The 27,604-nt window shown below is 39.4% G+C and overlaps 2 protein-coding genes and 1 pseudogene across 3 annotated transcripts; 1 reads left to right on the forward strand and 2 right to left on the reverse strand.

Moving 5' to 3' along the window:
- Window positions 1–203: 203 nt before the first annotated feature.
- Window positions 204–7,750, forward strand: LOC308370382 (annotated as a pseudogene). Its single transcript has 12 exons — window positions 204–338; window positions 462–513; window positions 660–743; window positions 3,218–3,319; window positions 3,457–3,497; window positions 3,896–4,072; window positions 5,447–5,652; window positions 5,857–5,908; window positions 6,061–6,144; window positions 6,895–6,996; window positions 7,106–7,146; window positions 7,562–7,750. The product of its transcript is annotated as an uncharacterized misc_RNA (transcript).
- A 7,394-nt stretch (window positions 7,751–15,144) lies between these two features.
- On the reverse strand, window positions 15,145–18,425 carry LOC308379827 (claudin-15-like; the record flags this gene model as incomplete). Its single annotated transcript, XM_080857090.1, has 5 exons — window positions 15,145–15,241; window positions 15,329–15,439; window positions 15,731–15,812; window positions 15,901–16,065; window positions 18,209–18,425. 5 exons carry the CDS (start codon window positions 18,423–18,425, stop codon window positions 15,145–15,147), a joined length of 672 nt encoding a protein of 223 aa, XP_080713216.1.
- Window positions 18,426–21,050: 2,625 nt separating this feature from the next.
- On the reverse strand, window positions 21,051–22,881 carry LOC308376523 (claudin-15-like; the record flags this gene model as incomplete). Its single annotated transcript, XM_080852892.1, has 5 exons — window positions 21,051–21,150; window positions 21,350–21,460; window positions 21,674–21,755; window positions 21,850–22,020; window positions 22,665–22,881. 5 exons carry the CDS (start codon window positions 22,879–22,881, stop codon window positions 21,051–21,053), a joined length of 681 nt encoding a protein of 226 aa, XP_080709018.1.
- Window positions 22,882–27,604: the final 4,723 nt, after the last annotated feature.

Consider the following 27,604-nt stretch of genomic DNA (forward strand, 5'->3'; position numbering starts at 1 on the left):
ATTGTAAAAATAATAATAATAAAAAAAAAATCAGTTATCAAATTAATCAAATAAATAAGGGAATGGACAGGCTTTGGTTTATTGGTTCTGGGGAACCAATCTTTTATCAGACGCGCACATGCTGTTCGCGTAACTATCGGTGCGTATTGATACTCTCGAACATGCGATTCACAGAGTCCTTGCACACTTCTTCATAATGCTGGCTTACGTTCGCTGTAGGTACAAAGGACAATTCTTGCATTTTCTAAGAGGTCTGAAACTGTATTATCTCCACAATGGATTTCACTATTCGGGCCGCTACAACAGAAGATTGTAAAGACATATCTCGGATGATAATAGTAAGTTTAAAAGCAAAGAATAGACACTATGAGTTCATAGGATGAATGCACGCCAATGAAGATTTGAATGACGTGTAAATGATAGAAAGTTTCCCCTAACACATCTATTTTCTGAACTTTTAGGAATTGTCAGAATATGAAAAAATGGCCGATCAAGTCAAGATATCTCATGAAGGTGTCAGTTTTTCCCTTGTATAATTACTTTTATTTGAAGCAATGCATGCTCACATTTAGGATTAAAAAAACAGTGTTTGAGAGATGGAAAGCAAAACAGTAAAAAGTAGGCCTTAATAGTCAAGTTTTGTGTTTTTTTTTGTCCAGAGCTGAAACGGGACGGCTTCTGTCAAAATCCTTTCTATCAGTGTCTCATTGCAGAGGTGCCCGAGGAACACAAAACTAAAGACGGTAACTATGAGCAATATTCTACCTGCGAGCATCTAGGCCTGAAGGGGGACTGAAGAACCACTACAATAGATTGACTCCTGCTTATATTTCCTATGGTCAATCCAACAGGGTGTTACATTTAACTGAATTGGTGAAATGACATTAATAAGTCTAATGATTTCCAATAGTCTATTTCTTCATGGTATATAATTGAAATTAGATGAATCTTGCAAGGTGTTTTCAAAATGCACGAGACTGGGTTTCTTGCTGTGCTTCTTTCTTGCTAGAGTGCTCTCTGGTTTGTTACCTGAATTAGCTTGCAATCTTCCCATCTCTTAACCTCAGCTACCGAGTTGTGCTCTTACAGTTTTTCACTATTGTTAAGAAGTAAAAAGCGAAAATTCGGCACAATCTGCACAACCTTCACGCCATGTATCAATCGCTCGCCCCAAGTGGGAAATACTTAAGACTCCCTTATCTGCATTAGACTCTGATTTTCCTTGTGAACACACTGATGTCAATTACACATCACATTGTTGTCAAAACACTGTACACAAAGTTCTGTTGTTGCACAGATTTCTCAAGTAAAATCTCAAAGCATCAACCTGCAAGACATAAATAGTCAAATCTCTAAACTTTCAGGTCTTTTGACCAATTTGCAGTGAGGACTGCACCATAAAAGTGTCTTGAGCCTCTGTTTTGTTTGGTAAACTATTGAAAACTTTGAAAAGATTGACAACCAGAGAAGGAGAGGAGTAAGAGTGAGAGGAGGAGGAAGAGGAGGACAAGAAGGAGGAGGAGTAGGAGGTTGAGGAGTAGGAGGACAGAGAGAAGGAAGAGGAGGACAAGGAGGAGGAAGAGAATGAGGACAAGGTGAAGAAGGAGGAGGAGAAAGAAGAAGGAGAATGGTCATCTCTAATGAGTTTTTCATGGTTTTTCATTAGAACCTTCAGAATGGAGAACAAGTACGAGATCTGTTTGCCTTGTGTACTGTAATACTGCATATCAATAGAATATAGTGTGCTCACAGTATTTGTATTTTGCAGGACTGAAAGAGAACCACACTGTGGAGGAAGAAAACACACTTTCAATATTTTTTTTAAAGTAAAGTAGCATTTTCCAGGAGATATAAAGGGTTTTGCATTTTTTGTTAGTTGTTTTGGGATTTGTGTTTAGAGTTTTGAGAAAACGAGGCATGCTTTCAAAAAATGTGTGTAAGCAATTGAGAAAAACTGTAAGCATTTTGTATACAATATTATGTCAATACAATCTAGTGTTTGGTGGAACAGGAGACTGAAATTGTAAATATGGTTTGTGAGAACAACAGTATTGCTGTTTTATATTTGACTATGAAAAATGTAGGCCTACACTGATACATTTTACAAAAGGAGAAATGGCTCAATGAGTCATTGTCATTCATATGGTGTGATTCGATGATTGTGTTTTCAATTTTGCACTTCTGTGTGCTGTAAATGCTTGGTAGTGTGCAGCAAATGCTTAGTTGTGTGTACTAAATGAATGTATGTGTGTGTTTTGAAAATATGGCTGTGTGTACCAAATGAAAACACGAGTTCCACTTTGTGAACAGTTAAGAGATTTGATAGCAAAGAGTCATCTTGCAAAGGGAGTGTCAGGTTTAGCATTTTGTGTGTCAGGTTTTCAGTTGTCTGTGTGCAGTTTTGAGAAAGCCGTTATTGTTTTGAAAAACGGGTTTTAGCAATAGTGAAAAACTGTAACAGAGTGGTACTGTTGATCTGGTGAATCCCAGGGATCAGTAAAGAAAACAATGAAGGCGTATTATATTTAGTCAAAAAGCACAGGCGAAACCACCATTTAAATGTATTATTCAATCAAATGTAGGCCCATAATTCAACTGTAAGAGGCTTTATCAATTATAAATAGAATGCCTTTATCCATAAGTGTGCCCTGGGGAATCAAACTCCACACAGGACAGGACTGTCATTTTATAGAGTTATGGTCTCTCTGTTTCCCTCTTACACAACGCATCACACCACGGTTCTTTGCAGGTTGTTTAATTATATACTGGGTATGCATCCAAATGTGCATGCCTTTAAAATTCACAGCTCATTTAATGTTTCACTTTCTCTATCATTGTTTTTGCAATGGCATACATTAACTAGTTTGTTATGAGCACACGCGTGCAAGATGACGGTGGGAGGCAGACAGGAAGTCGGCAACCTCATTCAGATGGTGACAGGCCACATACTAGCAAAGTTTGTCACCTTGGCAACCATTAGCGTCAGTCGAATACAATTCTATTTAATATATTTTGAACTAGTATGTGGTATTGCAGTATTATTAGTTTTAACAGGCCTGGCCCTCAGACTTAGTGTGGGTGTGTGGAATGATGCATCCTTTACATCACATACTTCCAGGCTAAATGTACATCTTATTAAGTACTTCAAATGGATTGAAATACAGCACTCTTGATCGGAGATTGTGATAACCTTACATCTTTGTGAATTCACCTGCAGGACACGTCAACGTTGGCTACGCCCTTTTCTTTTATACCTATAGCACATGGAAAGGCAAGTGTGTTTATATGGAAGATCTGTACGTCATGCCAGAATTCCGAGGTAATACTTTTTCCCCCGCAAATTATGTGTGTGTGAGTGTGTGTTTGTGCGTGTGTGTGTGTGTGTGTGTGTGTGTGTGTGTGTGTGTGTGTTTACACAGCAGGTTTGTAAAAGCTACTCTCCTTCCTCTTTCCCAGGTAAAGGGATGGGAAAAGCTCTGATGAGCTCAGTGGCCAAAGTAAGTAGTTTGCTTGCCAAATCTACGATCTTAATACAGACTTTAAACTGCCATTTTAATGGGGACTGCAGAAGACCCCAAGCTGTATTTGTGTTTGTCTGAGGATATATTTGTTGAGATAATAATGTGAGTTAAGCAGTCTCACTAGTGGTAAGAGTTTGGATACCTTTTAATTGATTTCATCGATTTCATTGAAATAGACTTCTGCTAAAGTGTATGTGATCTGTTTGCACTAAGACTCGTGACATACAGTTCTGTAGGAACATATCCAACCAGTACAGTAACTCAGAAACAACTATTTACATTCTGTACACTGGAATGCAGAGTGCTGGGTACTGTCAGCTTCTGGTTCTCAGACGAGGTCCATAACTGATTCAAAGTGACCCGTGTCTGCACAGGTGGGCAAGGAGCAGCAGTGTGTCCGTTTGAACCTGTCTGTTTTGGACTGGAACACTCCCTCAATGGACTTCTACATCGCCAGGGACGCTCAGGACCTCACCAAGAGCGAAGGGTGGCACTTACTTCGTTTCGACGGGGCAGCGCTAGACAAGCTTGCAGAGGAGGCCCCCAAGAATTAATCCTTGTGCAATTTTGGCTGTGATGATTTGTAGTGACTGTTTGTGATTATAATGACTGTGATGTGTATATGGTCAGTCATGATCCTCTCGTACAGTACATCATTGTTAGTAACTGTAAGTTGATTTTCATCATTTATTACCATCTCTCTGATTATATTGAATATGATTTTCTTGACTCTCTGGGTGGGAATAATTTTTTCTATAAAATAACTGCGACTACACAGACTTCAACTGTGCCCCATCTACACTTGATTGCCTTACTAGAATCTAATATTGCACAATGTGATATTTATCCACGTTACAAGGTCAACAGCGTTAAATGTACTGCAAGTGCAGTTAAACATTAAAATATGTTGTCCTGTATCGCATATGGGTAGGTAGTCTGACTTTTTAACCGTCCACACTTGAACGTAAGATCTACAAACTCTGAAATCAGCAGAGTGCTTAAAGTCGGGGGACACTAAACCATTGATACAGACAATTTAAGCGCCAGGGTGTCAAAATAATACAGTCCATCATTTTATACCGCCATGTCTGTTAACTGTACTTGACCTTTTCCTTGCTGATATGTCTGGGTCATCTGTTTGTGGGTTGTTTATATGCTTCTGGTTTATTAGACTATTTAGAGCACTTATGATTTCTTTGCCATCAATTCTGTTCAAACATTCCTACCTGAAAGTACACAACCATGCTTTCTCAGTCGGTGTTACAATATAACATCTTTATATGTACTGCATTTTTAGTCCAATGTGGTATGAGATCATTTTTTCCTGTGGGGATGTGTGATACAGTATGCTGTGTTAACAGCGCCCCCAAGTGGCACTGTTGTAGTGTGTCAGCTTTATCCAGTGAAGCTGGCGCACTAGTTATTTGGACACAACAATTTGTATTTGTAAATAACAGTTATATACAGTCATTGTCTTACATGTTCACGTCACTTGTTACTGTGTCAAAGGTGCAGTTTACTACAAAGTAGTGAGCAATAGCTGTTGAAATCTCACGGGTCTCTTCCTAACCCCCACAGTCCATTATTCACTAGCTTCACATACTGTAACTATATTCACGATAAGTCGTGCATATGATAACTTAGCACAAAAAAAGTAGCTGAAATCTGAGGGAAACTCAATCTTCATGTGCTTAGCCTGAGTTTTCAAATTTCTATTGAAACTTTAGCACTTTGGTTTCTGGGTTGGTGTTATCAATCGTAATAAAAGTGCAGCTATCAAGAATTAAACAAATTAATTAGGGAATGGACAGGCTTTGGTTTATTGGTTCTGGAGAACCAAACGTTTATCAGACGCGCACATGCTGTTTGCGTAACTATTGGTGCGTATTGACGCTCTTGAACATGCAATTCATAGTGTAACATAGGCACTGCTGGATGCAGATGGGGGAGCAGTCTTCTTAACCCATAGAGTACTTGAAAGCATGTTCTTAAGGCTGGTGAGGCTTCTCTCCAGGTCCAAAGGACAGTTCTCGTGTTTTCTAGGAGGTCTGTCATAAATTATCTCAAAATGGATTTCACTATTCGGGCCGCCACACCAGAAGATTGTACAGACATATTTCGGATGACAAAAGTAAGTTAAACAGCAAAGAATGGACACTTTGAGTTCATATGACGAATGCACGCCAATGAAGTCAAATCAAATCATAAATCAAACTTTTATTTGTACAGCGCATTTCATACCAGGAAGTAACACAGTGCGCAATGTAAATTTGAATGAACCGAGATAATGGAATTAATATGTTTCCCCTAACACATATTTTCTCTGAACTTTCAGGAATTGTCAGAATATGAAAACATTTCCGATCAGGTCAAGATATCTCTTGAAGGTGTCAGTTTATCTCTTTTATAATAACTTTTATTTTAAGCAATGCATGCTCATGTTTAGGCTAAAAAACAGTGGTTTGAGAGATGAAAAGCTAAACAATAAAACGTAGGCCTACATAGTCAAGTTTTGTGGTTTTGTGTTTCATTTGTCTAGACCTGAAACGGAACGGCTTTGGTCACAATCCTTTCTATCAGTGTCTCATTGCAGAGGTGCCCGAGGAACACAAAACTAAAGATGGTAACTATGAGCAATATTCCACCTGCGAGCATCTAGGCCTGAAGGGGGACTGAAGAACCACTACAATAGATTCACTCCTGCTTATATTTCCTATGGTCAATCCAACAGGGTGTTACATTTAACTTAATTGGTGAAATGACATTGATACATCAGATTATTTCCAATAGGCTATTTGTTCATGGTATATAATTGAAATAAGATTAATCTTGCAAGGTGTTTTCAAAATTGTATCTGGGTTTTTTGCTGTGCTTCTTTCTTGCTCGAGTGCTCTCTGTTTTGTCACCTGAATGAGCTTAACATCTTCCCATCTCTTAACCTCAGCTGCCCAGTTGTGTTCTTAACAGAGTGGTACTGTTCATGTGGTAAATCCCAGGTGTCAGTAAAGACAAGCAATGAAGGCGTATACTATTTAGTCAAAAAGCACAGGGAAAACCACTATTGAGATCTATGTTTCAATCAAATGCAGGCCCATAATTCAACTGCAAGAGGCTTTATAAATTATAATTAGAATGGCTAGCAACCATTAGCATCAGACGACTACAATCCTTTTTAATATGGTTTGAACTCGTATGTGGTATTGCAGTATTATTATTTCTAACAGGCCTGGCCCTCAGACTTAGTGTGGATATGTGGAATGATGCATCCTCTGCATCACATACTTCCAGGCTAAATGTACATCTTAATGGATTGAAATACAGAACTCTTGACGGAGGTTATGATAACCTTACATCTTTGTGAATTCACATGCAGGACACGTCAACGTTGGCTACGCCCTATTCTCTTATACTTATTGCACAATCAAAGGCAAGTCTGTTTATTTGGGAGATCTGTACGTCATGCCAGAATTCCGAGGTAATCCTCTTTTTTTCAAATTATGTGTATAATCGAGTTTAAGTGTCTCTGTGTGTGTGAGTGTTTACGCAGCAGGTTTGTAAAAGCTACTCTCCTTCCTCTTTCCCAGGTAAAGGGATGGGAAAAGCACTGATGAGCTCAGTGGCCAAAGTAAGTGGTTTGATTGTCAAATCTACGATATCTCTTAATACAGAGTTTAAACTGCCATTTTAATGGGGAGTGCAGAAGGCCTATATATGCTGTATTTGTGTTTGTCTGAGGATATATCTGTTGAGATAATAATGTGAGTTAGGCAGTCTCACTAGTGGGAAGAGTTTCAAAAGGTGGATACCTTTTAATTGATTTCATCGATTTCATTGAAATTCTGCTAAAGTTTATGTGATCTCTTATGTGATCTGCACTAAGACTTGTGACAAACAGTTCTGTAGGAACATATCCAACCAGTACAGTCACTCAGAAACAGCTTTTTACATTCTTTTCACTGGAATGCAGAGTGCTGGGTACTGTCAGCTTCTGGTTCTCAAACGAGGTCCATAACTGATTCAAAGTGACCGTGTCTGCACAGGTGGGCAAGGAGCAGCAGTGTTCCAATATGCAGCTGTCCGTTTTGGACTGGAACACTCCCTCAATGGACTTCTATATTGCCAAGGGCGCTCAGGACCTCACCAAGAGCCAAGGGTGGCACTCACTTCGTTTCCACGGGGCAGCACTAGACAAGCTTGCAGAGGAGGCCCCCAAGAATGAACTATGTTAATTCGTCCTGTATGGCAGGGCCAGGTAGTCTGTCTTTTTAACCATCCACACTTGAACATAAGATCTAACAATTGTGAAATCAGCATTGTGCAAGTGCTTAAAGGCACCCAGTGCAACTTTCGAGGCTTGAGACTCGAAAAATAAACATTCAATTTCTAGTCTTTTTTACACGTAGTAAGTTTCAATAACTCCATACCATTACATATCGACATTCAAGGAGCAAAGATGAGATGTCGTTGTGTGGTGAGAACTGATAGAAAATCTTAAACAACAACAATCGCCGGTGGGGAGAGGCCATTTTTCCATTGACTGGAATCCCGCTTTATTTATTGGTGGCACCAATAAATAAAGATTTGGGAAAAAAATGGCGGCGATTGTTGTTGTTTACGATTTTCTATCAGTTCTCACCACACAACGACGTCTCATCTTTGCTCCTTGGGTGCCTTTAAAGTCGGGGAACACTGTGACAATTTAAGCTTGATGGTAGCAAAATGATACAGTCCATCATTTCATACTGCCATGTCAGTTAACTGTACTTGACCTTTTACTTGCTGATGTCTGGGTTATCTGTTTGTGGGTTGTTTTGTAAGGACATCACTCCCTGAAAGTACATTAATACACAACCATGCTTCCTCAGTCGGTGTTTCAAGATAGCATCTTTCATATGTACTGAATTATTAGTCCAATGTGACCTGAGATAATTACATTTTTCCTGTGTGGGTCGTGTAATACAGTTTTCTGTCTTTACAGCGCCCCCAAGTGGAACTGTTCTAGTGTGTCAGCTTTACGCCTGGCTCACTCTATTGCATTGCAATGGGTTGATCCGTTAACGATAACAGATCCCCATTCACTTTGAATGGGGTGACGTCTATGGAGGACCAAACCTGCCATATTTACAAATGAATGAATTAATAAATAAATGTCCACATCCATGCATTTAGACAGAAATGATTCCTATTCCTATTTCTATTTCTATTTCTATTCCTCTTCCTATTCCTATTTCTTCTTCTCAATATGTTAATGAGATGTGTCAATCAAAAATAGGTAGGCGGTATTTGACACACCATTGGCTAATCGTTTTCAATGCGCTGTATTCGATTATGTTAGCCTTACCTTGCTGTCATGGAAGACATAAAAAGGGCAATTGCCAGAGACTTGGCCAGGCTGGCCAATTTCGTTGAAAACTAAAATGTATATCCAATCATACCTTAGCAACCGCTACTGAGAAAGGAAGGTCCGACAACTTTGAGTTCTGAGTAGCATGGCGAAAGTGTGCCTACGTGACTTGTAGATCTTACACAAGGTACCCTGAGAGATTAGAGGGACACGTCGTTTATGTTCACATTTCCAAAGCCCAAAACATAGGAGGAAAGTTGCCAGCTGTGGATTAAAAAGTGTGTGAGACCCCACTCCCAACTCAATACATCGCAAAAAACACATATGTCTGCTCCAAATTAAATGAAGCTGCTGGCAGTTAGCTAGCTATCTATCTAGCAAACTGCGCTTTCGCTAGTTATGATGACTGACTATCTAGTTGAGAGAACATCCACTAACATAATCGAATACAACGCATTGAAACGATTAGCCAATGGTGTGTCAAATACCGCCTACCTATTTTTGATTGACACATCTCATTAACATATTGAGAAGAAGAAATATGAATAGAAATAGGAATAGAAATAGGAATAGGAAAAGGAAAAGGAATAGGAATAGGAATAGAAATAGAAATAGGAAAGGAAAAGGAATAGGAATTATTTATGTCTAAATGCATGGATGTGGCCATTTATTTATTCATTCATTCATTTGTAAATATGGCAGGTTTGGTCCTCCATAGACGTCTTCCTTTGCCGAACTGAATTGTGGCTCAGTTCCGTTCCGTTGTGTTCCGTTGCTTGTGCTGAAAGTTAAAAAAAAATTCAACTCAAAGAGGCAATGCATGCGTCAGCCAATCAAATTGCTGCAAATACGGCAGCACAGGCGCTGGCCAATCAGATCACGTTTAAAAAGAAGAGCGTGAAATTAAAACAGCTAGCTAACGGCGTGATACGTTTGTTGACCTGTCACACACCGTTCACACGTACGAGTTAGAATGCATTGAGCCGTTAAGGGCGACGGATCCCCATTCACTTTGAATGGGGTGTCGTCATCCTTTGACGAACTGAATTGTGGCTCCGTTCAGTTCGGCAAAGGATGACATTACACTATTCAAAGTTAATGGGGATCCGTTAACCCTGACGCATCAACGCATTCTAACGCGACCGTGTGAACCGTGTATCTCACTATAACGTCTCCGTTATCAACACAACCCCATGCACCAGACACACCCTCCGTCATCCATTGGATCAACGCATTGCAACGCAACAGTCTGAGCCAGGCATTATCCAGTGAAGCTGACACACTAGTTATTTGTAAACTGCAGTAAGTATTTGTAATAACAATAATAAATAAAGCTGCAAGCAGCGATGGCGGTTTCCTCCTCCAAACATTGCGAACCAGGGATAAATGTAATTTTGTGACAATTTGTCACTGTATAGAAAAATCCATGCTGCAGACTTGCCAATGGGATATTACATTTCAAATCCAACATTTACAATGCTTTTGCCCTGAAGTTTAGACTGAGTGGAGGTTGTGTGTGTGTGCGCTTACCCTGTGTGTCTGTGAGAATGTATGTGTGTGACACCAAGCTGTGTGTCTGTGAGAATGTGTGTGCGTAAAACAAAGCCTGCGCGTGTGTTAAGGGGAGACTGAGTGTGTGAGATTTAGGAGCCGTGCGGATGAGGAGACAGAGAGACATTCTATAGAGAACCACCCTAGCAAGTAGTCAAGCATGCATGTTTCAAATATTCACCAAAAATCTACTTTTCATCTTACAGTCAACTTTTTTTCAGATTTGTGTACCAACTCTCTCAAGTGTCTTCATATGAACTTGTGATTGAATCAGAGTTTCACTTTTTGACCTGCAGATGTGTAAAGCATTATTTTAGCGTTAACAATGTATCCAATTTGCTTTAGATCAATCATTTTTCAAGATATGAAGTTGCCTTTGCACATGGCAACATGTTGTAGTGTCTTCCAGTGACATATCAAGTTTGGTGTTGATTTGTCAAAGATTTGGCAAGATATGACCTCACTTTCTGTTTGGCGACTTTTCTGCTGAATTTGAGTGGCTGTACCGGACAAACGGTTGTGAGGATCAAAATTCTAAAAAGTAACTTTTGTGAGGCTAGGTCTGAAGATCATCTCTGGTGATTTTGAAGAAGATTTGCCAAAAATTGTAGGAGGAGTAGGCTTTCAAAGGTTTTTGATAAAACCGGAAATAGCGGAAAATCTATATAACCGGAAATTGACGCCAAGGGGTGGGTTTAATTCGTCTTGATCCAGGGAATCCAATGGTACCTCATTTTTGAAAATCGGTCATAGGGTTCAAAAGTTGCGTGTGTTACAAAAGTCCAACTTTTACCTGTTGGTGGCGCTAGAGTGGTCTAATGAGAGCCATGAAACTTGGTGTGAATGAAGAAGGGACTGTCCTTAATGAGTGTGCCAAATTTCACAAAAAGTTACCATATGGTTCTAGGGGCTGCCATTGACTCCCATGGTACTAACAGAAGAAAGCCTACAATAACAATAGGTTACCTCCTACCGGAGGAAACCTAAATAGGAAAGCCTACAATAACAATAGGTTACCTCCTACCGGAGGAAACCTAAATACAAGTTCAGACAGGAAACTCTCAGAATTAGTAAATAAGATTTTATTAATGTAAGTACAAGGTAGTATGTTTGGTCATGGCGCCCTAGATCTGCTCAAGCTGCTGCTGCAAGATAAAGCTGCAAACTGCAACTGCTGCATAAAATACAATTTACACTGTAAATTGCTGCCACAATAAATAAGACAAGCAGGAATTAACGAAAATCCCCCTTTAACTATAAGCAGATCTAGACAGGTGGAGCTGGGGAGGAGGAGGGAGCAAATAAGCGGCTTCATAGCTCAAGAGCTGGGTGAATCTGGCCTGGAGACCGGAGAATTTAAACTAGCGCGGGCGTATGGGAGCAAAGTGATTGGATAGGTTGCGTTGTCACTAATTAGGGGCGTCTCTCCCGTTTCCTGTATGAACTTGGTCATTTATTAACAGTCATTAGCTTTACATGTTCACGTCACTTCACGTTCACGTGCCAAAAGTGCAGTTTAGTACAACATAGGGAGCAATAGCCGTTAAAATCTCACGTGTCTCTTAATTACTCCCACAGTCTATGCCTCACTAGCTTCACAATAACTATATTCACGATAAGACTTCTACAGTAGGGAAAACTAGACGTAACGCAAAGCGTTACAAAATATGACCGCCAAACTGTTCAGTAGGTTTTGGCACAGAATGAGTCATGGTTGTCAGTGTGTTTGTGTGTTTATTTTTAAGTAGGTGGTGCTATACATAAAATGAGTGCTTAGGGGATGGGTTGACATGGCCCCTTAAGACAAACATACAAAAAACATGTGGCCCTCCTAAACCCTACAGTTCTCGGAATATCCGAAGAAAACTGGCCAGTTGGTGTACAGTCACATAAAAAAAATTATTGTATAACCCCCCAAGGACAAAATTGCACGAAACGTGGCATGCATTTAGAGGGTCTCATAATGATCCACCACTTTCAATTTCGTGCTCTTTCTACAATATATGCATAAGTTATAAGTGACTGAAGTTGTGAAGAGTGCATAGTTTGAGGGTTTGCCACGCCCACACCCTTCAAACTTTGTAAAGGACTCTCATAACTTTTAATTCCCCATTGCTAAAAAAAATAACCTAACCACGTTTGAAGGCATCACCATTAAATCTGAAGGAGGAGTTCAATCACATGCAAGGTGTGAAAACAGAGTGAAGATTCCAACCACCAACAGGTGGCGCTATAGGTGATATCAGTCTGACATACACGTTCGGGCCGCATCCAGCGTCCACCCTAAGACATTGTCTCTGGATCAAACAATGTACGAAACAGTTATAAGAGACTTTGTGTTTTGTGGCAAGCACTAACAAGTTGGCAAAGTTTGAGGGGCTGCCACGCCCACACCTTCCGACTAATGAGAAAATCCAATATAACTTTTAGTCGCCCATGGCTGAAGAGTAGCCGGACCACATTTCAAGGCGTTACCATTAAAGCTGTTGGAGGAGTTCAATCAGATGCAAGGTGTGCAAACGCCGTCAAAACGCATCTCCACTCCACTCAAAATGGCCGACTTCCTGTGGACCTGCCACCATGGCGTTGAGAGACTTTTTGGTGCGTCCAAGCATGATGAAGACATGTACCGAATTCCGTCAAGCTATGCCAAAATAACCCCAATGCGCAGGTTTTTTTGCAATGTTCTAGGGGGCGCTACAGAGCCATTTTGCTCCATCCATGGACAAAAACTCTACCGAAGATGAACGGTTACAGGCTTGATGTCCCTGGCAAATTTGGTAATTTTTCGAGCACTTTGACATATATTCGATTAAAACACCTAATTTTTACTTTTTAATTTTTAACTAGGTGGCACTATACATGTAATGACTGGTTATGGTATGGGTTGACATGGCCCCTTGACACAAACCTACAAGAACAATTTGGCCCTCCATGGCCCTACGATTCTCAGGATATTCAAAGAAAACTGTGTCGCGCCACCTACAGGCCAGTTGGTGTATAATCATATAAATCAATTTATTGCATGCCCCCCCCCCCCCCCCCCCCGAACGGAATTCCACGAAACTTAGCGTGCAGTCAGAAGGTGTCATAATGATCCCACTCCTCCGATTTCGTGCAGTTCTGGCCTTGTCAACTTACAATTTAAATGTTTTACAACACTCCATTTTTGCTTTTTCATTTGTAACTAAGTGGTGCTATACATGAAATAAGTGGTAGTGGAATGGTTGACGTGGCCTCTTAAGACCAACATACAAAAAAATTGAGGTCCAGTCCGACGGGGTGCAACAGATCAAAACGGAAATCAATGGTTCCACGCTAATCTAGTGAGGCTACATGCCCACCAAATTTCGTGCATCCCGGTGTTTCAGTGTCCCGGGAATCGTTAACAGAAAATCGGCAGGCTAAAAAAGAAAAAAAAAAACGCCTAAACCTAAACGCTCTCGCGCGGCGGTCATAATAAGTATTTGACCCCCTGCCGATTTCGCAAGTCTGGCCACTTGCAAAGAAATGTGTGCTTTAGAATTATAATAGTAGGTCTATTTTAACAGTGAGAAACAGAATATCAACAAAAACCTCCAGAAAACAGCTATGAATTTATTTGCATTTGTTGCGGCAAAAAGTATTTCAACCCGTACCAAACAGCAGGAATTCTGGCCCCCACAGACCAGTTATGTGCCCACAAGGCACACACATATTAGTCCTCATTAGGCCTAATAAGGTACACCTGATCTCAACTGGTGACGTGTATAAAAGAAACCTGTCCAAAGAATCATACTACACACCTTTAACCTCACCACCATAGGCAATTCCAATTATAGGTCACACATTTCTTTCCAAGCGGGCAAACTTGCAAAATCGGCAGGGGTTCAAATACTTATTTTCCCCACAGTATATGAGAACTGAGCACACAAATAGTAATTCCAGCTGAAATATTTATGAGGGAAACTCAATGTTCATGTGCTAAGCTTAGAAGTTTTCAAGTATATACTGTTTTCATTTTTGTTTTGACCATTAGCACACAACACTACATAGAGGCTTTAAAAACACAATTAGAAGACAAAGTTTATGATAAAACAGACCATTACATACATTTTCCCCAAAAGAATTGGTATGCTGACTATGTGCTATACTGATAGTCATGACAAGTCCAATGGAAACCTACAGATGTTGAGTGTAGATTGACTCCACCTCTGCTTTTCTGTTGACAGTCCTGGATGTACCTTAGATTGTACTGTAGATAACATCAATGTAACGTCTAAGGTTTTCCCTGGCACTATAGGGCATGTATATAGATGTTGACATATTTAACAGTTTTTGTGTCAGATATTGGTTCTTTGAATTAGAAAACACACAACTTAATCGTCGCTGCATTCCCATTATAGGCCACTTGGGTATGAAGACAAAATTAGCTTTTGAAGATTTAAAAATGAGCTGATGAAAATTAAGAGCTGACATGAAGAAGAATACATGAGTCGACCAGAGTTGCCATTTCTGATGCATTTATATTCTTAACTGATAGAGACAATTAGTTATTTAGAGGTTTGTACCATCTGTGCACATATCTGGGCTGGCACTTAACCAAGAATAACTTCTAAGAATAATTAGATTGTTTCCATTACAGGCTCCATACAGTGGCCTTTCTGGGACACGAGGCTTTTGGACTTTTGTAGGTAAACAACTGAGTATTGGTCAGCCCAATTTATATCTTGATGAGTTCTTCCTCCCTCAGACGTATGCATTCATCTCATATTGACTGCATGTGCTTTGTGAATGAGATCTGCCGATCTTGTGAGATCTTGTGAGCGGCTGGGATGGAAGAGTTCTACAGAAGAAAAAATAAGAGAAACAAATAATGGGAAAATGGAACACGCATGTCTGTTGTATTCGCAACATATGGATGGACACACACATTATGTTTTCTGAAGTTCCCAGGTTGCAGGCCCATAGCAAAAGGAATCCGCCACAGAGAGCAAGCAGCGCGGAGCTCCAGCCAATGTACAGGCCATTTCCGATTTCATACCTGCATACACACAATACAGACGTCACACAGCACATCATACCTGCATACACACAATACAGACATCACACAGCACATTATCACCAACATCCGCATTATGCTGTGTTATTTCACAAGGTTATTACTACTCATGTTGAATTGTTAGTAATGTTCAGATAATGTATTATTATTATTAGTAGTAGTCTCTATTAACAGGATGTTACAAATAAGTAGCCATATTCAGATAGCAGTAAAAATTAACTTTGGAAAGGATGAAAGATAAAGAAAAGAATGGTTAAGATTAAGATAACTCACTTAATTCCTGGATAGAGTGGGTCAAAAAACTCTTGAGTGATATTGAAAGCATACCAAGAAACTGCAACGATTGTAGATAGGCCTGGTTAAAAAGACAAAATGTGTCACTTCTTGGAAAAAGCTAACAAGCGTTTCATGGAAAAAAAAAAAAAAATGTTTTATTTCCTTACCCTGCAATAGGAAGCATAGTCCACCAAGAGTCACAATTCTGCCTTTAAGGGTGGAATTATCTCCTCCCACCTTTGAGCATTGCATACCTAACAGGGTTGAGATTATCCCAAAAGTCCCCAACACTACTGCCGCAATCATAAATGCACGACATGCCTGAATATAACCTTGGCAACAAGCAGACAAAAAAAACACATTACAAAGCAACGCACATGTTCTCATCCCTTTTATGTTGTATGTAAAATGAAATATATATATGGCCTATGGTATATACAATTCCTTAAGTGGACACCAAGACATGAAGGTAATTAGCTGGCATTCAGAGATTTTCTTTCTTCAGCCCCGGTTAATACCCCAATTTGAGTGGTCTGTCACAAAGTAACAGAATATCAGTAAAAAAAGGCCGTATGTTGTAGTTTTTTTTATTCAAGTAACGGGGGCAAGCCTAATCAGAGCGGGTTTATTGGAAAATACTTGGAAATACTAGTGTTTAATTGGCTGACAGGTCTCTCTTCATTTTATGGGGTTACAATGTCAAAGTAAAAAGCTAGCTCACACGATCAGTTAGTGTGAGGAAATAATGGTCAGATTTCTACCTGTAAAGTAGTTGAAGCTGAAGCAAAACATTGTCTTATACTAAACCAGGTGTGTAAATGTCTGTAGGAGTGACAAGTTTCTTTAATTAATTCATCTATTTTAAATTTGCACTGCACAACTTAACTGTTAGCTAACATTAGCATTTTTGCCTCCCCTTGGCTAGGGACACAAAATTAGCCTTAGTCTTGAGTTAGCTCGCTGAACAGTTTTATATTTATTGGTCTAGTAATAATTATTATTATTATAAACTTTATTTGTATATAAAAGTTACATAGTCCTACAAAAAGTAATAAATTGTATGTTTTATGACCAATTCAACATTTGTTTTATTATTGAGCATGTTATCTTAGGTACCACAGCTTTTGCAAAACAGAACTTTAGGCAAAGTTAAGATCTGATATTATATTATATGTTCAGTTTATAAAATTGTCAGATTTAGGATTAGGAAATTGGGAATTAGGAAAGATTTAGATGTGTCACACACACATAACACATGAGAACAGTTTGAAAAGAAAACGTGTGGAAACACACTGGTGGGGCAGTTTAGCATGGGGGCACTGAGAGTTAATGCACTATGACACGGACCCATAGCAATATTGTCACTTCTTATTGTCTTATGGCAAATTCATTTTGATGGCATATGGTCAATGTGAAGAGACAGATTAACATATCGATCATAACCAGTAGCTGTTCAGGTTACTATCTAGGCTATGTCATTTTGTGATCTGTGCCAAAAATGCATCAGTTAATAATTTAGCTAGCTTATATGTGCTGTCGTCTGTTGGCTTTTAGCAAGCTAGCTTGCAAGTTTTAGACAAAAACTCCTTATACGAATATAATTGTTTCATGGCATCTTTTAAACTTTGAACACAGATTCTCTCCTTTCCAATAAAACCATCAAGGCCATCAAAATGGATTGTCTGCTTGAAAGGCATACTTGTTATATGCGTAGCTTGTAAGGTGTGAAGGGACTTTAATTTTTAAATGAGATTGAGATGAAGACATGAGAACCAGAGAAGAGAACCAGACGGCCATTTCTCAAAATGTAGGTTGTGTTTAAATATATGCTTACAAAATACTTAGAAAAAGGATCGGCATGGCAACTGGGGGCCCCATTTGAAGCGTCTTCATTCCTAAATCTATTTAAGGTTTTCTACAAAACATTATTTTTTTTTTAACTGCCCAACTAAAGCAGCCTTCGTTGTAAAACAAATCCGAATCCTTACTTCCTTTCTTTATTTATATTTTTAGCTAATCAACAAGGTGGAGATAATAGTTTGTTTTCTAAGCCTGTTTGCTTTGGTGGTTGTAAATATAACTTCACCTAATTCTGGAACAGCGCCCTCTCTATGGTCTGGGACCTCCTGATTTACACATTAAGCACTGGTGTTATCAGATATTTATTTATAGCTACTCATTATCATTAAAATGTTACTAAAGTCAAGAATATGGAAACAGATATTTTGAGCTATTGGCCTTTCAATAAGCTGTCAATAAATGACCAAATTAGAAATATTGTATTTTAATAGGGCTAGGGTTAGACTAACTATAATTAACAGTATCTTTGAATAAGCATTTTGAATTATCATCAAACAAGCATCAACAGCAGAACAACAACATGATAAGCAACATCAATCACTCTTTACATTCTTATGGCACAGGAAAATATATGGATATTTAAATTTTTACAAAATTACATTGTTACACTCTTACCAGGAAGTGCCAGCAGCGACTGGAAATCATGGCAATTATAGATTCCAGTTGAATCGCTGGCGCATGACATCCATAGATTTCCATAAATCGTGGAGGTAGTGATGACACTACCATCTGTGGTCGACTCTTTCCAATATTGGTCCTGCAAGGATATTCCAACCGTCGCCCAACTCAGAAAGCCCAGACAAAGAGCCACTACTTCTAAAATGTCTCTCATCCTTTTTTATCTAGGTATTGAATCCTCAAGCCTACATGGCGACATTCCCAGCAATAAAAAACCTTGAGTTTTTATTAGTATGATAAAAAGGTTCGGTCACAGTGAGTTCCATGGAGTATCGTTGGCTGCCTCATCTGAGGGGCCATCATCACTGACACCTTTGATTGTTCCCCTAAAACACTCAATAGGTTTTCTGCCGAGTAGAGTATATATCAGTAGTTGATGTCTATCAAATATTTACTAGGTTAACGATTGAGCAGGGAGGCTGGGACAGCATTATCCTAGAAACTGTACTCGCATTTATAACAGGGCATCTAGGGTTATCATTTAAAACTCTCTGTTCAAAAATGATAAGCCATTTCACGAAAACATATGTTGATGCATATTTATTGACCTTTATGCAACATCTCCAATAAGAGTTCAAGAACAATGATATGAGGGAATGTTACCTTAATGCCGGTAAGGTGATGAATTTAGCCAATGATGCATTTTGCCAATGCCTGCTAACTAGAACCAATATGACCAAGCTGCCTTCTTGAGCCATACTAATGCAATACAAGCTCTGATTTTATTTTACCTGCTATTTCAATGCCTGCTTTGGCATTATAGATATTTTGTCAATAAATTATGAAAACTCTATTCATTTGACAATATGATACCTTTTCACGGCTGTGCAGGAAGGCTCTGTTGGGTCACGCAGGTTTACACTCTGTCATTAGACTCTATGAGCCCTGATAGTTGAAGAGTACAGTATTGCCTCTGCACCTTGGATCACGGCCTAGATTTGCAAAGATCACTGAGTGCATTTGGTCGTAAAACTGGCTTGAAACACAATGCATGTGTTCATTACTGTAATCTTGCTAATGGGGTACAAGTTCCATGATAACGTATTAGATCGATAAATATAAGATGGTCATGTGAAAAGATGAAATCCCCCCAAAAAAGGGCGTTTCACAATTCCATGATAACGTATTAGATCGATGAATGTAAGATGGTCATGTGAAAAGGTGAAATCCCCCCAAAAAGGGCGTTTCACTTTTTTGGGGGGATTTCACCTTTTCACATGACCATCTTACATTTATCGATCTAATACGTTATCATGGAATTTGTGAAACGCCCTTTTTTGGGGGAATTTCACCTTTTGGGAACCAATTGAACCAATTTAGCCCCATAGGCAGCCTATTTAAAGGGTGCTTCCGCCTAGCAAGAGAGAAGCATTGGGGGAAAACCCACTAACTCCAGTCAGCCCGCATCCCAAAACGTGGGGTGGCTGACTCGGTCCCTCACAGGCCACAACATATCCACCTTCACTGCAGTTGTCTTTTCGTTACCCATTCATCTGTTGTTTTTTTTTGTGTGTGTGAAGTGTTCAACACATTTGTCTTTATGTGAAGTGTACTCTCCATCCCAAGTATAATCACATCATATATAGGCTATACATAATCCCATCTGTAAACCCATCATACATAGACTGTACATAGTCCCATGTGTTAACCAATCAGGACACTGCTTGAATAGGCATATTTTGGTTGTGTTGGTACACTTTGCTTTCTCACAACGAGTCCATCTGAATGTGAGGCGTCCTTCCTTCCTAATCATGCTTGGGTGTAGTAGCTTTTTACATGGGGGGAAGAAGCACAGTTCCCTTCTTATCACCTCTGGTCTAAACATGCTCTTATACATATGCAGGCTAAGTGGCACCTAATGATCTCAGTTACACAAATATACAGAAACACAGAAAAGCCATGTTCCTGCTTTCATAAGCACATGATTCATATAAGGTAATTAACGATACAAGTCACTTGATTCTTGGTTATTCTGTGTCCTTGCTGTTCGTGGAAGATTTTATGGTGCACGGTTACAGAACACCATATACCACATGTCACATTATACCTTTAAAACCAAGCCAAGCTACTTCTGCATGCATATGAAAAACTTATATGAAAAAATACTTATTTTAAAAATATGTTTTTATTAAAGGGTAGCACATTGGATGTCAAACTATTTCATGAAAGCATTTAAAGATACATCATCAAAAGGCGTTAGATAGACACAAGAATGTACACACTCAAATTAAAGACAACACTGATTGATATAAAATAATCTTTATGTGTACTGTACATTTTATTCACTATAAAACTCAAAATACTATGATCAAAGTAATTGTTGTTTGATTTGTGCAGTTTAAAGAGGACCTATTTCCGTGTTTTCCCCCTTTCCTTTAGTGTGTTAAATAGCTTTTTGTGCATGTTAACAGTCTGCAAAGTTACAAAGCCCAAAGTACACGCCAGAGAGAGTAACTCTCTCCCAGAGAAACCACTTTTACCAGCCTCTCAATTTGACTATATTTTCAGAAAGGTTAATGAATGAATTTCAGTCTGCTGTAAAGGAATTAGTTGTCATTATGTCAACGATGTAAAGCAAAATAATATAACTAATTAAATGTATCTCTTGCATAGTAGCCGTCCACAGCCAGCATGGGTATTATTTACAAACAAAGTCAACCAAACTTAAAAGGTTTGAGTTTATGATGAAGAAGAGAAAACTTTGGTGTTTATTTGCTGTTTGTTTATCTGTCGTTTGCGTGTTGTCATGGCAATTTGCATCAACACACTGCTGCACTTCTCACACATATTGATGCCTGCTAAAATGGCTTGGCGGACCCTGAGGCATCACTGGCCCAGAATAGGCAGTTACTTGAGTAGGAGGCTGGTATGGGTAAGGCCTAGGAAATGGAGAAGACATTTAATTTAGTATAGTCCAGGTAGATAGAAAACTTAGCATGCTTAAAGGCAAATACAATATTTTAAAGCAGGACCGTACACAAGCCATATCAAAAACGCTTAAGCTACTGGCTTGAATATAAATATTGGTCAGACTGGGATTGTTTTTTTCTGAGATCCATAGACGGCTGGTTAACTCACACTTTCTCGTCAGTGGACTCCAGTTTGCAGGAACACATAAGACAAGAGCCACCACAGATAGCAAGGGTGGCCGAGCACCAGCCAATGTAGAGTCCCTCTCCAATTTCATACCTGAAGCACACACAATATACACAAGGTTATGAAGATAGCATTTTAAAAGATATCAACTCTTTTCATTTAGATTGATTGCAAACCTACAAAATATTTGTCTCCACTGTGACACGCAAGTACATCTCTTTTAATGCAGAAAGGCACTCAAACATAGGCCTCAGCATGTTGCCTCGTTCATGTAGATTACTTACATTGGGTTTAGGGAATACTTACTTTGTTCCTGGATATAGTGGATCAAAGAACTCTTGAGTGATGTTGAAAGCATACCAAGAAACTGAGATCATTGTGCACAGACCTAGAAGTAAGACAAATAATTTAAATATGTTTATAAAGTTATTCTAAACCTCTTGTTTTATCGGTACTGTAATCATTCAGCCTTTAGGTGGCACTCTTGCCTTGCAGTAAGAAGAAAATTCCACCGATTCCAGCGACCCGTCCTTTCAGCACATAGTTTTCTCCTCCTACTTTTGAACACTGCATACCGACCAGGGTTGCGATGATACCAAAAAATCCCATCACAATTGAGGCAATCATGAGCGCACGGGATGCCTGAATGTAACCTTAATGAAAGGATACATCATAATTAATAGCGCACATACAATAATAATACACAGGCTAAATACTTTGGGTAGCATAAAAAGAGACAGTTTTGTATTCGAAAAACCTCGTTCCACACCCTCTCTTTGTGTGCGTGTGTGTGCGTGTGTGTGCGTGTGCGTGTGCGTGCTCGCGTGTGGGAACATTTGTATGTGTGTACTAACAGGTGGCTTAGAAAGCGAACATAAAAAGCTTTTCAAAAGACGACAAATAACAAGTAACGTTTCTTGTTGGCTTAGCCACGATCACATATCATCTTGTCTTCATTTTCTTCCACATCCCATCTCATCATCCATCATTATGAACACAAGCGATAGTTAAAAGGGTATTGAGGAGACTGGATAAAGACAAAACTTTCTTAAACGACTATTCAGAAAATGTCAATTTCCCACAATCGAATTGTCTTTGTAAGTACTACATTGTACAAGCATATCGAAAAACAATTGCATGTCAGTTGGTGAAAAAGAGAAACAGTATAATTTGTGATATATTCTCGGACCTCATTGCTGATACAGTGGCAAGAGATAATCTGATGGTGATCTTAAGGCCACAAATAATGCACCTACCCGGTTATCCTTTCTTTCTATACATCATATTATTTACGTACCAGAAAGGGCGAGCAATGACTGAAAATCACGGCAATTGTGGACTCCCGTAGAATCCGTTGCGCAGGACATCCATAGGTTCTCGTAAATAGTTGAGGTCGTGATAACATTGCCGTCCACAGAGGACACCTTCCAGTACCGATTTGGCAGAGCCACCCCGACCATTATCCAGCCAAGAAAACCAAGAAGAAATGCCATTACTTCGACTGCTGGATTCATGTCTGTTCCGTTCAGTTTATCTCAATGATAAAGAACAGTTCCACAACCAACACTCTTTGTACTGCAGTTCGCAGTCTGTTTGTGCGCTATGTCCGTTGCGCTTTGGTTTGCCCGCACCTCTTCTTCAAAGCGTTAGGTCAAAATTTTAAACAATGAGCCTCGCAATTTCAACAAACATTGAGCTTGATGATGCCAGTAAATATTTAACGATCAATGATTAATTTCTCCCCTACCCTTCTGAAGGTACCACCCTTCCTCACCACCTATTCGTTTCCCCACCCCATCGAGTCTACACAAACCTAACAGGTAGGCAATTTATCATAGACTTCAACGTCACGGCAGGTCAGTGTTCACATGTGCCAGCACGATTTATGCCTGTTAACTTCAGCCTATTGTGCGCATCTCGGCTCTGCATCTTGAACGTGACGACAGCCAATCAATCATTGAACACTGATTTGAAATACAGAACGTTTTCTGAAACTGCTTGTGCTTGATATGAAGTTAATAAAGCAGCCAAAATCACCATAGTGGTGCCACCCCATCATCACAGTGATAGTAAACGCCCTTCTCTTTAAACCACTTAAAATGTTATTCACAGGAATGTTACATTTATTTTACTATTATAGGTTGGAGACTTTCCACTGCAACCAAACCCTGTCATATGCAAGTACTCACACCCAACATACTATAAGGACACAACAGGGTGCAATACAACCATAATACTGCTACATAAAAGCATCTAATAACAACAACAGAAACAAAGATGCCTTCATGGGCATTCCACTGGGGTTGTCAAGTGGGAACCTTCCTTCATCAGTGTTTTGTTGAAGTAGGCCCCCAACACCTCCAGTGTCAACAGTCAACAGTGGTGTGTAGCGTCCCAGATCCATCCCCCTCCATACTCATGATGGGTTAGGTCAATACCAAAGACAACAACAGTTGTTGGGGTAGTAGGAACCCAGGTACCGGTAGGAATTGGATAAGGACCCAGGTTAGGGTAAGGGAAGGGGTTGGGGGTGGCAGCGCCCCCTGAGATCACAAACCCGAATTAGGGAAGGGAAGAACCTGGGTCACCTTAGGCAACCAAACATCTTGCAACAACAGGCCTCTTCACGTGATACAGGGTCATTCACATGTTCCCAAGTAGTCTGTGAGTGCCTCAGCCATAACCACTGGCTTGCTTTTTTTTGAGGGGCCGTTGTTGAAAACCAAAATCCATCAAAAGCGCTATGGTTGATTTTGCTACAAAGTATCTAACACCTATCTCCACTGGGTGTGCTTGCCTTACTTCCATTACCTGTTCCACACATTTTTGCTTCTTCCTTTCAAAGACTTCCTCAATCGCGTCTTCAAAGGGCATCATTAGCTCAATAAAGTATGTGCTCCCGCTCAGAAAGAATGCCATGTCTAATTTCATAGCAGTCTCAACAATACACTGTGGTACTTAAAGTTGCCTTCCCACGACAGCTTTGCTCCATTTGCGAGTACTGTCTATACCTTCCTGGTGTCCACTTTTCATAAACCAGCAAAGAGTTTATTTACATTTGTATTGAATTCAATTTAATATTGTTTATATACTGTATAGTATAGTTTTAATATAATTAGTTAAAATCTAAAATATAGTTTTTTTTTTTTTTTTTTAAATCTTCGCCTTCTTCTTCTTTTGTTCGTCATCAGTCAGTTACATTTAATTAACTGGAGACACATGTGTTAATTATTTTAAACTTCATCCCTGTTCCTGTAACTCAATAGGTTGAGAAAGGTGTTAATAACTCCATGATCATGAGATTCACACCTATAGAACATCTGAACTTGTCTCGCATCTATTCATGTTTCTTGACATCTATACTTGTATCTAGACTTGAAATGTCCTTTTGTTAGTATTGGCAAGGAACCATAAAGTTCTACAAAGAAATGCACACTCAGCTTCAACAGCCAGCTGTAATTGGCAATATTGCACCACTTGCCTGTTTTCCTAGAGAAAATGTGTCTGAGGTAATTAAGAGAAATTTACTCAAGACAAACGTATGTTCAGCAAATAAACAACCCCCACCAAAAATGTATATAACTTACAATAACTATAAAATTGAACAAAAAATAACACACATAGTTCTACGGAGTTATGACAGTGAGAATGAAAATGAAGAACCACCTATAGTTTGGTTTGGCAGACTAATAGATAAAGCACCTTGTTTCCCTCTTTGCTCTTTTCATTATCGTACAAATATCAGAGATAAAAGCTATGACATCAACAACCTACCTGGCAAGGCCAGCAGTGACTGAAAATCAAAGCAGTTGTTGGTATTTGAATCAGTCGCACAGGACATCCAGAGATTCTCGTACAGGGTGGCAGTGGTGATGGCACTGCCATAGTTGGTCGACTCTTTCCAGTATGGATGATGCAATGAAGTAAAAGCCGTTATTGTGCTCACAAAGCCCACTAAAAGAGCCACAACCTCTAACATTTCCTTCATACTGTACTTTATTCCTTACCACCCTTAGAGACTACGTACAGTGCATGCAGTACAGAAATGTACCTGTGCGTCTTGTTTGAATGTACTGAATAGAGTAATCTAAGGAATACAGACTGCAGAGCTTTTTTTCTCATGTCGGCCTATTCATTGTGGACTTTGTGGTATGCATCATCAAGGCCATGGCTACTGTGATAATGCATGCTGTTCACGCCCTGCCCATGCCCATCTATATGCCCAGCGCTGCACGAGGTATGGAGAACAGGGGTTGCAGCTTTTGAAATTGTGCCAGGGCTGTATGTGCCAACAGAATTGTCAATGCAAGGCCCAGGGACCAAAAGGACTAGAGAGACATCATTACTTGTAATGATTGAGGTGGAGTTTGCCTGAAAATATGTCTTTTCACATAAAACGTATTTACTTAACGATGACATCCAATGGAAAGTTATGCTGTCGGGTGAAACCTGGAATTATAATCATTTGCAGATTCACCAGCACTTCTTCATGAAATGAAATGACAGCATGTCAATTTAAGTATTATTGCAGAAGTAGAATAGGGAAAGGAATATAATCTATCTGGAAATAGCACGGCTCAGACAAGATAATCATAATTAAACTGACTTGTCAAACATACCACAATGAAATTTAGATTTCATTCTGTACAGTGTAAGCCTACCTCCTCCTTCATGACGATACCTTGAGAGGTTTCTCCTACTGAAACTAAGGGCTTTCACTTCATTATGTAGTCAGGGCAACTGCCAATTGTGTGCGTTGGATGAAAAAAAAAAAACGGCCAAAGTTAGAGCAAACATACAAAGGCAGGTTTAGTCAGTTTAATCTGTATGGGTGATTATTTGATGGTCAGAAATGTTCTTATTTACTGTAGTTAAGCATTAACCAGTTCAAAGACGGACAAAAGATGTGCTCAAATCCCTGCACATTGAAGCTAGCTCTGCTGAATAGAATGGAGATGACGGTCCCCTTTTCTTTTCTGAATTCATATTATAAAGCATCGGAGATGAGTTCATTGTGTGAAGCAATTTTTGCTTCAGATTGACACTCTAGATAAGAAAAAAATAATATCTGAATCATATCCCTCTTGTTGCATAGCAACCCTAAACAAATGTGTCTCAACCTTTCTTGTTTAATTTGAAGTTATGGACTAAAAAAGGAGAAAGGTAAAGAAATGTAAACAGAATGGCAAATAAGGTAAAAGTGGTTTGAATGTGGTGATAATATGGTAACAGTGGTTTTAATATGGTAAAGTTATGGTCACAGATGTCTGAGGGATACAGTATCCACAGGTCAGCCAGTTCATGTCAGCTATTAATTACAGCGCCTTTCTTCTTAACAGGAAATCACCACATGAAAGCACCTTGGAGAATTGATTGGATCCCTGGCTTACATTCATTCTTTCTTTAAAATCGTTTGTTTGCATACATTTGGGTTATAACTCCTCCCTGAAATGCTGACTGCAGGACTCCTTTTCTTGCCATCTTAAGAGTGTACAATAGCGCCACTTCTGACCTTTTCAGATCACAGAGCATGGAGTCATCAAGCGACACCTTCCTTTTATAGTTGACATGAAATGGTGTCTTTTTTTCCTTGTTCTACTCTTCTAGCAATTGAGATGAATTGTGTCTTTGTTTTTCTTCTGCTTACACTGACCTGAATAATAGTGTTTATATTATCTTTAGTACCTCATGTCCACAAATATCTGTGTAACTACATTAAATTCACCAATCTGTGGATCACACTGTACTTCCAGCATCTAAACAAAGATAAGACAGGGCTTGCAATCAAATAACTAATATGCTTGTGTATTGACCAGGATTGTGTACTGTTAAATACGGGCAGTGACATTTCAAAACAAGAAGTAAGAACAGGTTTCAAGACTATGTTGCCCACCCCACGATGTAAAATACTTAGAAATGTACACGTTAGTTACACAAAGTTAGACGCCATGAAGCAGAAATTCATATGGCACTTTCGTGACAACTATGACAACTTTTGTAACTTTATTTAAGTAGCTTTATTTTCCCAGTTTAGAAAGGTTTTGCACAGTAACCTCTCATGTGTATGTTAAGACATAACTTCTGGACACCCTCTGTGTAAACCCCCATGTTTTCACATCATTCCAGCGCCTCTGTGTGTGAGCTGCCTCCCAATGCCTCCGTTCCATTGAGCTACGGCCAGGGGTGATGATGTCACACATTCATCTACAGCCTTGGATACTGCCATCCAAATCAAAG

This window comes from Sprattus sprattus, assembly GCF_963457725.1.
Source record: "Sprattus sprattus genome assembly, chromosome: 1".
NCBI lineage: Eukaryota > Metazoa > Chordata > Actinopteri > Clupeiformes > Clupeidae > Sprattus > Sprattus sprattus.